Below are 13,117 nucleotides of genomic sequence, written 5' to 3' on the forward strand. Positions count from 1 at the left end.
CTTCGCACGCATTATTTTGATCATCGAATGGCAGAAATATTCAAATTGATTTTTTCTCTGTTCCAGTGAGCGGACGATTGCTTTAACTTGGTTCTAGTTGTATTTAGCGAATGATGAGAAAGCGGACCCCTACTGGTCGAGTCAAAGGAACGCCATTGTGAGCCATAACGACTGTGTCGCAGGGTAAGTTTTATCGGTCATTTTCACGTACACGTCACTTGCCGGGAAATTTTGTATCTACATCCTCGGATTTCCATAGTTTTAATGCAAATTAACAGCCAACTTGATCGATCGTTCGTAGTTTCGGTAAAATTGCACACGCTCGTGTATCGAGATTAGCGCGAAAGTTGTCTGTGGTAGAACGGTAGGCGCCATTCTCTTAAGGGAACGTGGTGAGTTTTGTACGTCGGTTTGCTGCCTCTGCCAGAGCGCGGGATACTAGTCAACCGGCTTCCCAAACTATCATCGAAAGTACAGTCAACTAACGTTTCGGTAGGTGTCTTTACTTAACAGTTAGAAAGTCGTTTCTATTCTCTTAAAGTTCTGTTCGATCGACGAGTCGTCGATCACGTTTTTAACGCGTGATACGGTACGGTACGGTGCGGTGTGGTGCGGTACGGTACGGCACGGTACGGTACGATCTATTTAGTCTAGTGCATTCCAGCAATTTCGAAACCACGAGTTCCCTTAACGTGTGCGATAGCGTGGCCAGTTCGTCTACCGCGATATCTAGCCAACAGTGTTATACTAATTTTATTCTAAGCGTCACAAGTCATCAATGACGTGGAAATGACTTTGCTTGGTTAACGACTCCTTCAACAATCCTTGCCGTTGATTTTTCAGATTCTCACTTTGTTACTTGGATTAATTGTTCAAAAACAATTTATCAAAATGGCACAAGAAGCCGATATGCCTACTTTCAAGTGTGTTCTGGTTGGTGACGGTGGTACTGGAAAAACTACATTTGTAAAACGACACTTAACGGGGGAATTTGAGAAGAAATATGTCGCGACACTGGGCGTAGAGGTACATCCTTTGATCTTCCACACGAACCGAGGACCGATTAGATTCAATGTATGGGACACGGCTGGCCAAGAGAAATTCGGTGGCCTACGAGATGGTTATTACATTCAAGGACAATGTGCCGTCATTATGTTCGATGTTACGTCAAGAGTGACATACAAAAATGTACCCAACTGGCACAGAGACTTGGTGCGAGTTTGTGAAAATATACCTATTGTACTCTGTGGAAATAAAGTTGACATCAAGGATAGGAAAGTGAAAGCAAAGAGCATTGTTTTCCATAGGAAGAAGAACTTACAGGTAACAGACTGCTTTTAATATGTAACTTTCTCTTACCATTCCATCTTAAACTTATTTTCCTCTCCCACTTGCTCCTCGATAGTATCCAGTATTATCGATCATAGTTTCTAAACTTAATGCGTTCTATTTTTCACATCGTGAACATAAAACCTCCACATTGGCGTCTGATTTCAGTACTATGACATCAGTGCGAAAAGTAATTACAACTTCGAGAAACCTTTCTTATGGCTAGCACGTAAACTGATCGGAGATCCAAATCTGGAATTTGTCGCTATGCCGGCTCTTCTTCCACCCGAAGTCACCATGGATCCACAGTGGCAACAACAAATCGAGAAAGATCTCAAGGAAGCCCAGGAGACCGCGTTACCAGAGGATGACGAGGATCTTTAGTTTGTTGAATCGGGCGTATGATCCAACCAGAGGCAAAGCGTGTTACGTTTCTCTGCCTCTTGGTAGATCCACAGTGGCAGCAACAGATCGAGAAAGATCTCAAGGAAGCCCAGGAGACCGCGTTACCAGAGGACGACGAGGATCTTTAGTTTGTTGAATCGGGCGTATGATCCAACCAGAGGCAAAGCGTGTTACGTTTCTCTGCCTCTCTTCTTTCTTAAGTGTGAAATTCTTTGTTAAGTGTGAAATAAACGATTATATTTGGAACATAATATATGTTAAAGTAATACATAAGTAATATAAAATATAAACTTTAGAACAATGCTTTAGAGGAAAAACGCTGCGATGGATCGCGAATCGATGTATATGCCGGAAGTAGGCTCCGCAGCGCAGCCTATCGTCGCGAATCTCTATCATTCTTTTTTTCAAGGAATTATGATTCACGTAGGGTAAGACATACAGATGTTGACCCCTATACAATGATTGACCCACTTCCCCAAAAAGTAGGAAATATAATATAATGCTTTTTTTTATATAATAAAATATATATCTATATTTCGGTGGCCCAGATATTTTTGTTCCGAATACAATTATATTTTACTAGCAAATATACCCGCGCTTCGCTTCGGGCGTAAGAGATATTAAAGACTATGAAAACACATTTCACCCCTTCTCACCACCCCCTTAGGGGTTGTTTAGGGCGAAATCCTGAAATTGGTTTTTAGGCATTTGTGTGGCCAATCTTTGTAAGTAAGAACCAAGTTGATATCTAATCTGACCTAACAGATATTAAGGAATCCGAGAAAATACATTTCACCCCTTTGGGGACGGAATTTCCAAAAATCCTTAGTGGGCCTTTTGTACGTCATGAAATTTCATGTTTCTATATTAAACAGTTTGAGCTGGGCGTTGACGAGTCAGTCAGGACTTCTTTTATATACATGTACAGACAAACGTTGTGATCCTCTAGCATCCCCACTGTGCTGGAAACCGTCACGCAGAACAGTGGACGCCATGTAAAATAAGATGTATCTGCCCCGCTTCACTATTTCGCTTATTACTCAGTCCCATTTAGTAATATCGAGATGATATATAGCCCAAAACCTTCCCTGGGAATTGTACTACACGTTAAAGAAAGCCGCATCGAAATTGATCTAATAGTTCCAGTTTTGAGGGAACAGAAAAACATACGTTTCCTTTATACATACATATATATGTATGTAGAAAAGATTATGATCCACATGTTGTAAATGTATAGATAAGTCGGAAATATCACGCGGCTACTATTCTTATGAAATCGATGGAATTTGATATACAAATCGTAACGTTGTAGCCAATGATTTTCTCATATTTTCAATTAATAAGAACTGTAACTGTATACAATATGGTCCAAAGTTGCGAGAAAAAGTTATTTCACTCAAAAATGTCTATATTTTCAAATATACAAGAGGGGTCAAGATATGTCACAAAATCTTCCTACTTCGTAGTGATTGACCAGGTCGGCGGGGGGGGGGGTAATAACTAATTTAAGGTTATGGTAGTACTTTTACAGCGATTGACGTGCAATTCGTTATTAGTTTGTGTTATTGTTAAGTATTACTATAATTACATAATCTGTCATGATAAAATAAATTGATAAATAATTTAAATAGAATTATTGTAAATTAAAAAATATTTACTCTGAAATAAGTTGGATTTTGTAAAATATTTTACCAAAATGTTGGATTTTTAGGTTAGGTTTTAGGTTGCCTGCTGCAGTGGGGCAACCTGTTTCTAACACTTGGGGGATAGGAGTGATTCCACGTGGTTGGATGACTGCTGAATTATTCCTTGAATATATAAAGAATGTTTTGTCCCCACGATAATGAGGACAGTTTACTACTTTCATAAGCGAAGGTGAATGCGAGTACATACATACATAATTACATGTTGAAAAGTGTATGTAGGAAGAGTGACTTTGAATCCCTTTGACCGACCGACCACACACACAGACGCGCAGTGAAGAAGTCGGCCCTTCCCAGATGCGATGCGCAATGGAGATATAAGGAATGCCTAGGAAATGCTGGCGTACCTGTGTGTGGTGGATCCGAGGGGTTGAAATTCACTCCCTGTACCAAAAAATTCCTCATGGAAATTTAATGAGCAAAATAAATTTCAGAAACGAGGAAAGCGAAACGTCTAATCGAGCGTTTCATTGTTCTGCTGAAAGCAGCTTGTACCAATGATGTATTGCATTCAATAAATCATGACTGAACTGTTTTCAAAGTTAAAATATTTTTCAACTGCTCGCACGTGAATCTGACGTTAAACGATGGTTTCACTCTATTTATTAATCACGTTGAGGAACGCGTGAAGAGAGATAAACTTATAACGAGAGATGTTACTTAAATCTAAAAAAAAAAAACACGCACTCCACCCCTCCTGTGTACTCGAGTAATTCATGAAAATAATGCAGGAATTGGGAAATGGAGAAATCGCGAAACTCAAAAACCGAAAATCAAAACCGTTGATTTTTCACAAAGCCAGTGTTTTACTCGCGTGACTCAAACTCAAATAAGACGGTAGGTCGATCTTACCCCTCGTCCAGGATTATATAAATAGGAAGAAAAATCAGGTTGCGTTATGGACATGTGGAAACGACCATTCCAGTGATACTACATTTAAAAAGAATAAACTGTTTTGTACGAGAACAGTTTATTAAGTGATGCATGTAAGGGATGTTTTTTTAATTGCATATGTCTAAAATGCAGCTTGGAAATAAACATATATATATATAATGACACGTTGTTTAGTAGAATCCATCAAACACTTAAAATTAATATGCGACAATAGCTGATGGAGTCATAGGAAAATGCATACGTATAAGAAATTTATAAAACTAACTCATTTTACAATACTACTAAATATATGTCTATTTTTCACGACTCTGTCAATGACAGCGTAAATTGATTAGAATTAATTTCTTATGTTCGTAAGAAATGCAATACTTTAAACTTGCACCTTCTCTTGCTTTACTTTCTTTTTACCTTCCAGAATTTGGCTTCGCTCTTCCTCTTTCAGCGGTTTCAAAAGACCCGTAATCACTCCGGTTGCCAAGGTTCTTCCTCCATCACGTAACGTAAATCGTTGTCCCTTCTCACAAACCATTGGCCTGATTAATTTTAATACCGCCCTATAAACAGAAACCGTATCTGTTCCATATTCATTGTACAGTGCGGTGTGGTGTTGTGTTACAACAGTAGTACCGTGTTTAACACTTACGTGAAATCTTCACCAGGCATGACTAAACCTTTATTTATCAAATTAACTTGGCTCATGACATCCCATGTTTTACAAAACATTTGAGCATGCATATGGTGATTCAGGGATTTGTTTCTACCTCCTTCTGCACTTGTCAGCATGTATATCTGACACTCGATGTGATCGTGAGCTTTGATGCTACCTGGTTTGCACATTACCATACCTCTTCTGACATCTTCTCTCTTCAAACCTCTAAGTAAAGCACCCAATTGATCTCCGGCTTCTGCTTCTTCCAGTATTTGATGAAACATTTCTACTCCCGTTATGGTGCTCTTGATAACTTTATTGAAACCGATCAATTCACAGTCGGTGCCCTTTTTCACTTTACCACGCTCCAATCTGCCTGTAACCACTGTTCCTCTACCAGGGATCGAGTAAACATTTTCTACCGGTAGTAAGAAAGGTTTGTCCAAGTCTCTTATAGGAGTCGGAATATAGGAATCAACGGCTTCCAATAATTTCATTATGGCATCGTGTCCTATTTCCGGCTTCTTGCCTTCTAACGCGCAAAGAGCACTGCCTTTAACGACAGGTACTTTATTTCCATCGTAACCCATTTCTGTCAACAAATCTCGTATCTCCATTTCTACCAACTCGGTCATTTCTTCGTCTGCAGCATCCACCTTTGAAAGAAGAGTACAGTTTACGTTATAAATCTGCTACCTCGACCGTTGCCATAATCTTTAGAGTTTGTTCTTAAGGGGGGACCCCACTCTGAAGCCACTAACAAAAGACGAAGTTAAGGATTTTTTTGTTCGTATAAATAAAAATACAGGTCTTGGATTTTTTATATAGTTTTAAAGCAATCTTTATTTTGCTAGAAAATTATATTTGTTATGAAAAATTGTACAAAATGGCGGGAAACAAAATGACTTCCCGGAGCATTGCAAAAAAACTGGTCCACACTCCCGGGAATGACTGGATCATCTGAGAAGGAAATACAAAAAAGATATACGAAGACCTAGCGTAGGATTTTTTGAATATTTCAATTATTAGATTTTTTGCAAGCATTTCAGTGGAAATTTTTATGTAAAAAATTAAAGTCAATTCTTCAAAATGCTATAGTTTCCAAAATAATTCGAATTTTGCAAAAATCCTACGCTAGGTCAAAGATAATATATTCCTGTGTATATACCTTTTTTGTATTTCGATCTCAGATGATCCAGTCATTCCCGGGAGTGTGGGTCAGCTTTTTTGCACTGCTCCGGAAAGTTATTTTATTCACCGCCATTTGGTACAATTATTCGTAAAAAAAATATATTCCAGCAAAAATAAAAATCGCTTTAAGACTATATAAAAAAATCCGAGCCCTATATTTTTATTTATACGAACAAAAAAATCCCTAACTTATTAGTGGTTTCAGGGTGGAGTGCCCCTTTAATTACAAGAATATTTTCTGATGGAAGGATCTTACCTTGTTAATGAAAATAACAATGTGCTCGATGCCAATTTGTTTGGCTAGAACTAAATGCTCTCTCGTTTGGGGCATAGTTCCATCTGTGGCTGCGACTACAAGAATAGCTCCGTCCATTTGCGCCGTACCAGTAATCATATTCTTAATATAATCAGAGTGTCCTGGACAATCGGTGTGACCGTAGTGGCGATTGTCCGTTTGATACTCGATGTGAGCCACATTGATAGTAATACCACGTGCCTTCTCCTCTGGGGCATTGTCAATGTCGGTGTATTGTTTGACTTTTGCTAGTTGCTTCTCGGATAGGACTAGCAACAACGAGAACAATTGTCACGGAGACGGCGATGTTTTACGAAAGATTCCGAGGAAATACGAAGAAACGTTCGATACCTTTAGTGATAGCAGCGGTTAACGTTGTTTTTCCATGATCAACGTGACCGATGGTACCGACATTACAATGCGGTTTGTCTCTAGCGAACACTTTCTTCTCGGCGTAGAATCTTTGTGCCGTCACGCACGGTAAAAACGATCCGGCACATAACTGACTACGAAATTGCTGGAAGAAAAATAGAGTTCAGAGATTTGGTCGAACGAATCGCGGGAATTATACTAACATCGCCTTACGTGTTTAACAAAATGCTCGATATAAAACAACTGCCTCATCGTTTGCCTGAGTACTGAAAAAAAAAGAACCGTTAATACTTGCAATTCTATTCGATTCGAAGCATTTTACACCTTAATGGAATCGAATTGGGACACCACGATCGTATCTACTCTCGCTTTCATCCTTTTCTCCGAGAGCCAAAAACGATTCAGCCATGAAAAGGTGGAAAAGCAACGGAAACATTTTCTTCGAGCTTCGATCTACCTACCGGGATTTATAATTACTTTCCTGCAGTTAACCGCCATGGTATTTCGCAAATTTTCTTTGTACTTAACCTGTACTAGATAGAGGGATTTTCTCGCGTTCTAGCCCAACGCATGCAACAACGACGCAAGCGGCACGAGCGGGCAAAGTACCGAACCAGTTGCGTAACTTTTCTCTTTCGATACCGTTCAAGTAGGTATGTAGAATACAAGATTTGTAGAATACAGAACCGCTTGAAAAAGATACCGTATTTACCTTCCATCCTATCTCATCCCATTCTTTCATCGGTCTCTCAGGCCGAGTCTGTCGCGATTCTTTCGGAATATCCAAGGCGCAAGAACAAGCGCCTCTAGTCTCTTATTATACGCAGGTTGGGTCGAATTTAACGACGCGACGGTCGTTGCAAATTGCGATGGTTAATTCGTGGGGGATGACGAAATATAAAGAGAAATCTGTTGCTGACAATGGGACGGAAAGGAGCCGCGACGTAAATACACGCGCGATATAATTAATAACCGAGGCCTAATTAATTCTAAGAGAATAACGAGCCATGGAACGGCGTTGAGCGGGAATGGGGGGTGTTATTATCGTCGTTATAGGATAATTCGCAGATACTTGGGCAGATAAAGACGCATCCATAGTGAAAGAGATAAATTAGGAGAGATAGCAAAACGTTGCAGGCATACTTTACCATCCTTTACTCTCGCATCTCGCAGCTAATCACGAGTAAAGCGGTGGTTCTATTATCATTTTCTGGCTGTCAAATGTTGAGCATATTTTTTACTAGGTTTCCACTTGCCGATGCGTATGTATTTACAGGTTTACGGGATTCCCTTTGGGGTCCTTTACCCCACATTCCAGACCCCGTCCCTCGTCTCTTCCGTCTTCTAGCGGCTGGCTGAAACAAAAGAAGTTGGAGCTTCGCTCGACCCCCCATTTACATTCCGACGTAGTTGATCGCGCTGCTTCCTGTTCCTCGAGTTCCGCTTTCCGCTTTCCGCTTTCCGTTGCTCTTTAAGCAGTTTTCAGCGATGGTGGACAGGTCGGCTCGAGTCACGGACCGGAAATTAAGCCGTTGCATTCTCGGGGCATGCCCATATTGCCCATGGGTGAAACGGCTAGGATCGTGTCGCGTCCAAGCGGCGAGCAGAGATACCGTTTCCTCTCGCGCGACCATTCCACGTAATCACAAAGTAAGGCCGCACGCAACCGATCGAACGAGGTGGCAGCGGGGGTTGGGAGGTGAGCCAGCAAGCGACAGAGGAGGGCTTCGAGGTGACTGAGGTCGCGTCTTTGTATCTCTCGATGGAATACCAATGTATTTCGAGACGGCTAGCGCGTGAGACGAATTCTTTATTTGCCTCTTCCCTTTCCTTTTCCTTCTGTTTTCCTGCCTGAAACCGAGGGTAAAAGTTAAAAACCTGCGTAATCTCGCGCTAGAAACCTCGCCTAGGAAAGAGTACGTCGCCCGCTGTGCAAGGGAGGACAATTTAAACGAAAAAATCGAGACCAAGACCGCGACCGAGACCGAGACCGAGACCGAGACCGAGACCGTGGTAGAGGTGGGAGAGCGAGGGAACGCGGTTGTGTCCGCTTTTCCATCGTTCGTGCACGAGGGTCGAAAGTCGGTGGGAGCTGCTTAGTCTGCTTTCAGTCATCCAGAAGAACGCGCAAACATCGCGCACCCAAGAGTCGACCTTGTTTGCGTTGTTACCTCTAGAAACTACCCGAGTTGAGAGACACTCGCCTACTTAGGCGAAAAGAATCGAGCGGTCAGATCCAACAGCCGACAGAACAGAAACATGCTTGGAAATCGTGGGGCGATTTTCTTGCTGTGTTTCACGCTCAACAACTTGGTGAGTCTGGACAATCGCTTTGTCACGAACGATCTCTCCGGTTACGAGTTTCGATGGACGACGAATCGCGTAGGTCGTTGCCCTCGCCAACGCTGGGATTGCAACAGTGTTAACACTGTTAACAGTGTTAAGGCTAGCACTCGGCTAGACGGTTCGCGAAAGAAAATTATGAGTCGCGCGTTGACGGGCAACTACTTAGATAACGGTGCAGGACACGCGTATACGCGACGCGGTTGTCGCATTCTTTCGTCGCATCAGCGGCCCAGCCGTCTTCGTTATTATAGGATAGGCGCTCTTCACGGACCGCAGTTCTTCTACAATGATCGGGAGCTTCTGGCTCCTTTATCGTTTCTTCCGTGTTACTTCGCTTTGTTTGCCGCGGTTTTCCCGCGCCAAATTGCAAGGCCTTTGTCCGACGATCGTGAGAACCTTGGAGACGATCAGGAGCATGCGCGAGGCACGCGAAATGTAAAATAAGAAGACCCTGGGCACTATGGAATCACGTGCTGTCGATTCCGTTCGATTCGTTTCATTCTACAATTTTGCTAATTGATAACGAGCCGTTTGGTTCAAGAGAGAGGGAGAGATGGACCTGGTACAAGTTTCATGAGTTTCAGCTTGCGATCTTGTGTTCGCCAATGACGAGAAGCACGAAACTAGGCGACGAGTGCACCAGAGACGAAGACTGCGAGCGGAGCGTGGTCGGTAGCTTCTGTCGTCTCGGCTATTGTCGCTGTCTACCCTACTTTGCCGGGTACAATGACACATTTTGTCTCGAGGGTGAGTATCCCCTGGCTATTCCAATGGTTCTCGCAGAGTCGAGAGAAGTATTCCTTGGTTTTTTGTGGAAGCAGCAACACTTTTGGGACAAGAGTGCCTGGTCGAGGAGCAGTGTTCCCTGAAAGTGGCCAATAGCGGGTGTTTCGGCGATGTTTGCGGTTGTAAGGAAGGATTCCTCCAATTTCGCCGGCACACATGTTTGGGTCGTAAGTCGATGTGACTTCGATAGAAGCGGTCTGTATCTGCACACCTACCTAATGAGATATTTGTCATTAAATTTCAGCGGCGAAACTCGGCGAGGTTTGCTACGAGCACGCTCACTGTCGCCTCTGGCAGGAGAATTCTCACTGCGACTTTCTGATACCTGACCTGTTCGGTCGTTGTCAGTGCACAGCGCCAATGCGACGCGAAAAGGATATCTGTCGCCTGGATGATCTCGTCAGGCCCCCGCCCCTCTACGATCAAGCTTTAGAAGCGCAGCCGGATAGCGTCAGCGTGGAAAGCGACCAAATTCTGAGCCCCGGCGATCGGCGGGACGAGGAGACAGGTAACTGAAACACCTCTTCGCGTCATCACCAGTGATCGCGGTCCACGCGACATGTCTACTTACGTATCTTTGCAGGCGTTGAAATTTCTTGGTTGAAAAACGACACGATTTTCACGTCGACGAACGCACCCGCTGCCCTGGTTCCGGTGAACCTTATCACCAGACCGTCCACGGACAATAGCTACGGCGACGACGACGATTCCATCGTGGTCGAAGCGATTACCGAGTCCGCGCCAGGCAAGCTGGATGGTACCGATTCGATCGCGTGGTTGGCAGGACCCGCGAAAACGGATCGCCACGAAACTAGCACGGCTACTGCCGTCAGTTTGGGACTGGATTGCACTTGCGACTCGGAGTGTCGGCTAGCGGACCCGTACTCTAGGTGCATCGACGGCGTTTGCGACTGTGGCTCCCGAAGGAACGCGAGCTGCTCCGCGAGGACCAGGGGGTGCGCACCTGGGACGTTTCAGTGCAGGAGCTCCGGTCACTGTATTAGCTGGTTCTTCGTCTGCGACGGGAGAGCAGATTGCGCGGACGGATCGGACGAACGGTGCACCGGGGTCGAGGCTGAATGCCCGGCACAGGCCTTCACCTGCGAAAAGAGCAAAGTTTGCGTGTCGAGGGCGCAGCTCTGCGACGGCAGTCAAGACTGTCCGCACAGCGAGGACGAGATCGGTTGCAACAACAGGCGAAGTAAGTAGGGGTAAGTAGTGGGATGAAAGGGACATTTTTCTTCAGGGCCGGATAGTAAAAAACTAAATAACCATTCGAGTTCTAATTGGTCGCATTAGAAAGGCCAGTTCTCTGGCTATAACAGTACGCGGTCCTGTTAAGCTTCTCTCTGTATTTACATGCCTTATTTTACGCTTTCCTAAAAAGTGTGCTTTGTCCCTTTCATAAATTGGCTGTGTTTAAAGGGACATGGGTGTTTATGAATGAGACAGTGCAATAAAGCAAGGTAATATTAATATTATTCCCTTAATTATTATTTCCGCTGGTACAGAAATTGTTGTATCGATGTCGACAAGTCTACAAGTCGCCGTTTTTCTCAAGTTGCATAAACACAGTAACAAACTTTACATTAAGCTTACGTACTTAAATAACAATGGATATTGCTTTCACGACGAACCAAACGCATAATCCTTAGATTAATACAAACTATGTTAATTAAAAGATCTTAATTGCCACCAAAATTGATCGAAAACATCTTGATGCGTGGTAAATATTCTTTTATTACCAATGTTCGGTTTATCCTAATAAGAGTGTCCCTATCATAAATATTACACCACTATTGAAAATCTAATCTCTACAGTTACAATATTAAGCAAAAGATTATCGAACATATGTCTTATTGTTCCTGAATAAATATCAGTCCAGATAGGTATAGTAATAAAGAAACCAGTCATTGTTAACAGCACTCGGCAAAACGTTTCGAAAAAACATACAAAATTTTACTTTGAAGCGCGAAAAAATTCAAGCGCGCATCACCGCCGTCTATGAAATGGCAGCGACTTGCAGTTAGGCGTTTTTGGGCATGCGTCAGTGTTGCTCCAAAATGAAAATACTTTCGTCGCGGAAAGATCCTTTATCTCTCAAATAATTGCAATGTCCCTTTCATCCCACCTCTGCCCTACCTAAGTCTAGCAGACGCGAGCGGCGCGGCGCGGCGCGTAATAAGATAAAATTGATTTCGAGTGGTTTCGTAGAGTGCCCCGACGGTGCGTTCAGATGCAACAACGGGCAATGCCTGCCGGCCTACGAGTTTTGCAACGCCGTGGTGTCCTGCCGAGACGGAAGCGACGAGCCGAGAGGAGCTTGCCGGACACGAAACCGCGCAAGGATCTCATCGAGGGATTGTCCGTTTAGGTGCGACAACGGAAGGTGCCGCTCGGACGCGATCACGTGCAGCGGTCGCGACGGCTGCGGCGACGGCTCTGACGAGAAACGATGCTCCGTATGCAGTCAGTATCTTGATTTTTTCGCCACTTTTTTCCCCATGTACCGCGATAATACCTAAATACGTACATCTCGCGGAAGGAAACTCACATCCGCAAGAATCATTACATACCGTACGTCAGTCGCGCGGGACGCGTGGACCGCGTGGACGAGATACGTACTTATACAGCTGGAAATGTTCTGATAATTTACAATCTCTTCCGTTTCAGGATGCTCGGCGTTTGTTTAATGCCCTCGGAAAACGACAGAAGGCGATAACCGGGGATAGGAATCGGTAACGATGCACGCGATCGAAGCGTCAAGTACGCTTGACGAGCGGCACCGAACATGACCAAAGACTCTTCTGGACTCCTGAAGAAGAAACGACGTACGGCCATCAGCCTGCTTTCTTTTCCGTTGTACTTGTCGAAGCATTTTTCTAATAAAACTAACTAACGGCAATTCGTTTTTCACCCTGTTCGCGCGTCAACCTCCAAGAGAGATCTCGCTACGCGCGCACGGGGAAAGAGGTCTGCCAGGTGGGCAGAAACTCCATTTGACCACGTTTCGGTCCGACATGGGTAGTCAACTAGTTATCCGCGGCTGCGCTCATCGAGGAAAAATCTCGGGAGGTGGCGCTCATCGATAAGAGGCGACCCGCGAGGCTCGACCTTCCTCAGGCCAGTCAGTCGGTGCCAGGCGGC

General features: G+C 43.9%; 3 protein-coding genes across 5 annotated transcripts; 2 read left to right on the top strand and 1 right to left on the bottom strand.

Annotated features, from left to right (window-relative positions):
• Window positions 1-5: 5 nt before the first annotated feature.
• On the top strand, window positions 6-4,487 carry Ran (RAN, member RAS oncogene family). 3 transcript variants are annotated; one of them, XM_076813965.1, is made up of 5 exons: window positions 190-492; window positions 844-1,323; window positions 1,498-3,301; window positions 3,446-3,609; window positions 3,872-4,487. In XM_076813965.1, exons 2-3 carry the CDS (start codon window positions 892-894, stop codon window positions 1,711-1,713), a joined length of 648 nt encoding a protein of 215 aa, XP_076670080.1. In that variant the 5' UTR covers window positions 190-492; window positions 844-891; the 3' UTR covers window positions 1,714-3,301; window positions 3,446-3,609; window positions 3,872-4,487. The 3 variants fall into 3 exon arrangements, with proteins under 3 accessions (XP_076670081.1, XP_076670080.1, XP_076670079.1); XM_076813966.1 differs by lacking the exon at window positions 190-492 and adding an exon at window positions 6-183 and having other exon boundaries at window positions 1,498-3,609; XM_076813964.1 differs by having other exon boundaries at window positions 1,498-3,609.
• Window positions 4,488-4,627: 140 nt separating this feature from the next.
• On the bottom strand, window positions 4,628-7,458 carry LOC143369688 (elongation factor Tu). The gene is made up of 6 exons (XM_076813951.1): window positions 7,300-7,458; window positions 7,052-7,104; window positions 6,818-6,983; window positions 6,428-6,735; window positions 4,975-5,636; window positions 4,628-4,885 (listed from the first exon to the last, which is right to left on the bottom strand). Exons 1-6 carry the CDS (start codon window positions 7,334-7,336, stop codon window positions 4,702-4,704), a joined length of 1,410 nt encoding a protein of 469 aa, XP_076670066.1. The 5' UTR covers window positions 7,337-7,458; the 3' UTR covers window positions 4,628-4,701.
• A 504-nt stretch (window positions 7,459-7,962) lies between these two features.
• On the top strand, window positions 7,963-12,876 carry Impe1 (Ecdysone-inducible gene E1). Its single transcript, XM_076813950.1, is given in 6 exon segments — window positions 7,963-9,151; window positions 9,769-9,931; window positions 10,006-10,137; window positions 10,215-11,171; window positions 12,185-12,439; window positions 12,644-12,876. Coding segments are annotated over 6 exon segments (1,581 nt in total). The 5' UTR covers window positions 7,963-9,097; the 3' UTR covers window positions 12,664-12,876.
• The last annotated feature ends 241 nt before the right edge of the window (window positions 12,877-13,117 follow it).

Source organism: Andrena cerasifolii, chromosome 6, assembly GCF_050908995.1.
Source record: "Andrena cerasifolii isolate SP2316 chromosome 6, iyAndCera1_principal, whole genome shotgun sequence".
Taxonomy (NCBI): Eukaryota; Metazoa; Arthropoda; class Insecta; order Hymenoptera; family Andrenidae; genus Andrena; species Andrena cerasifolii.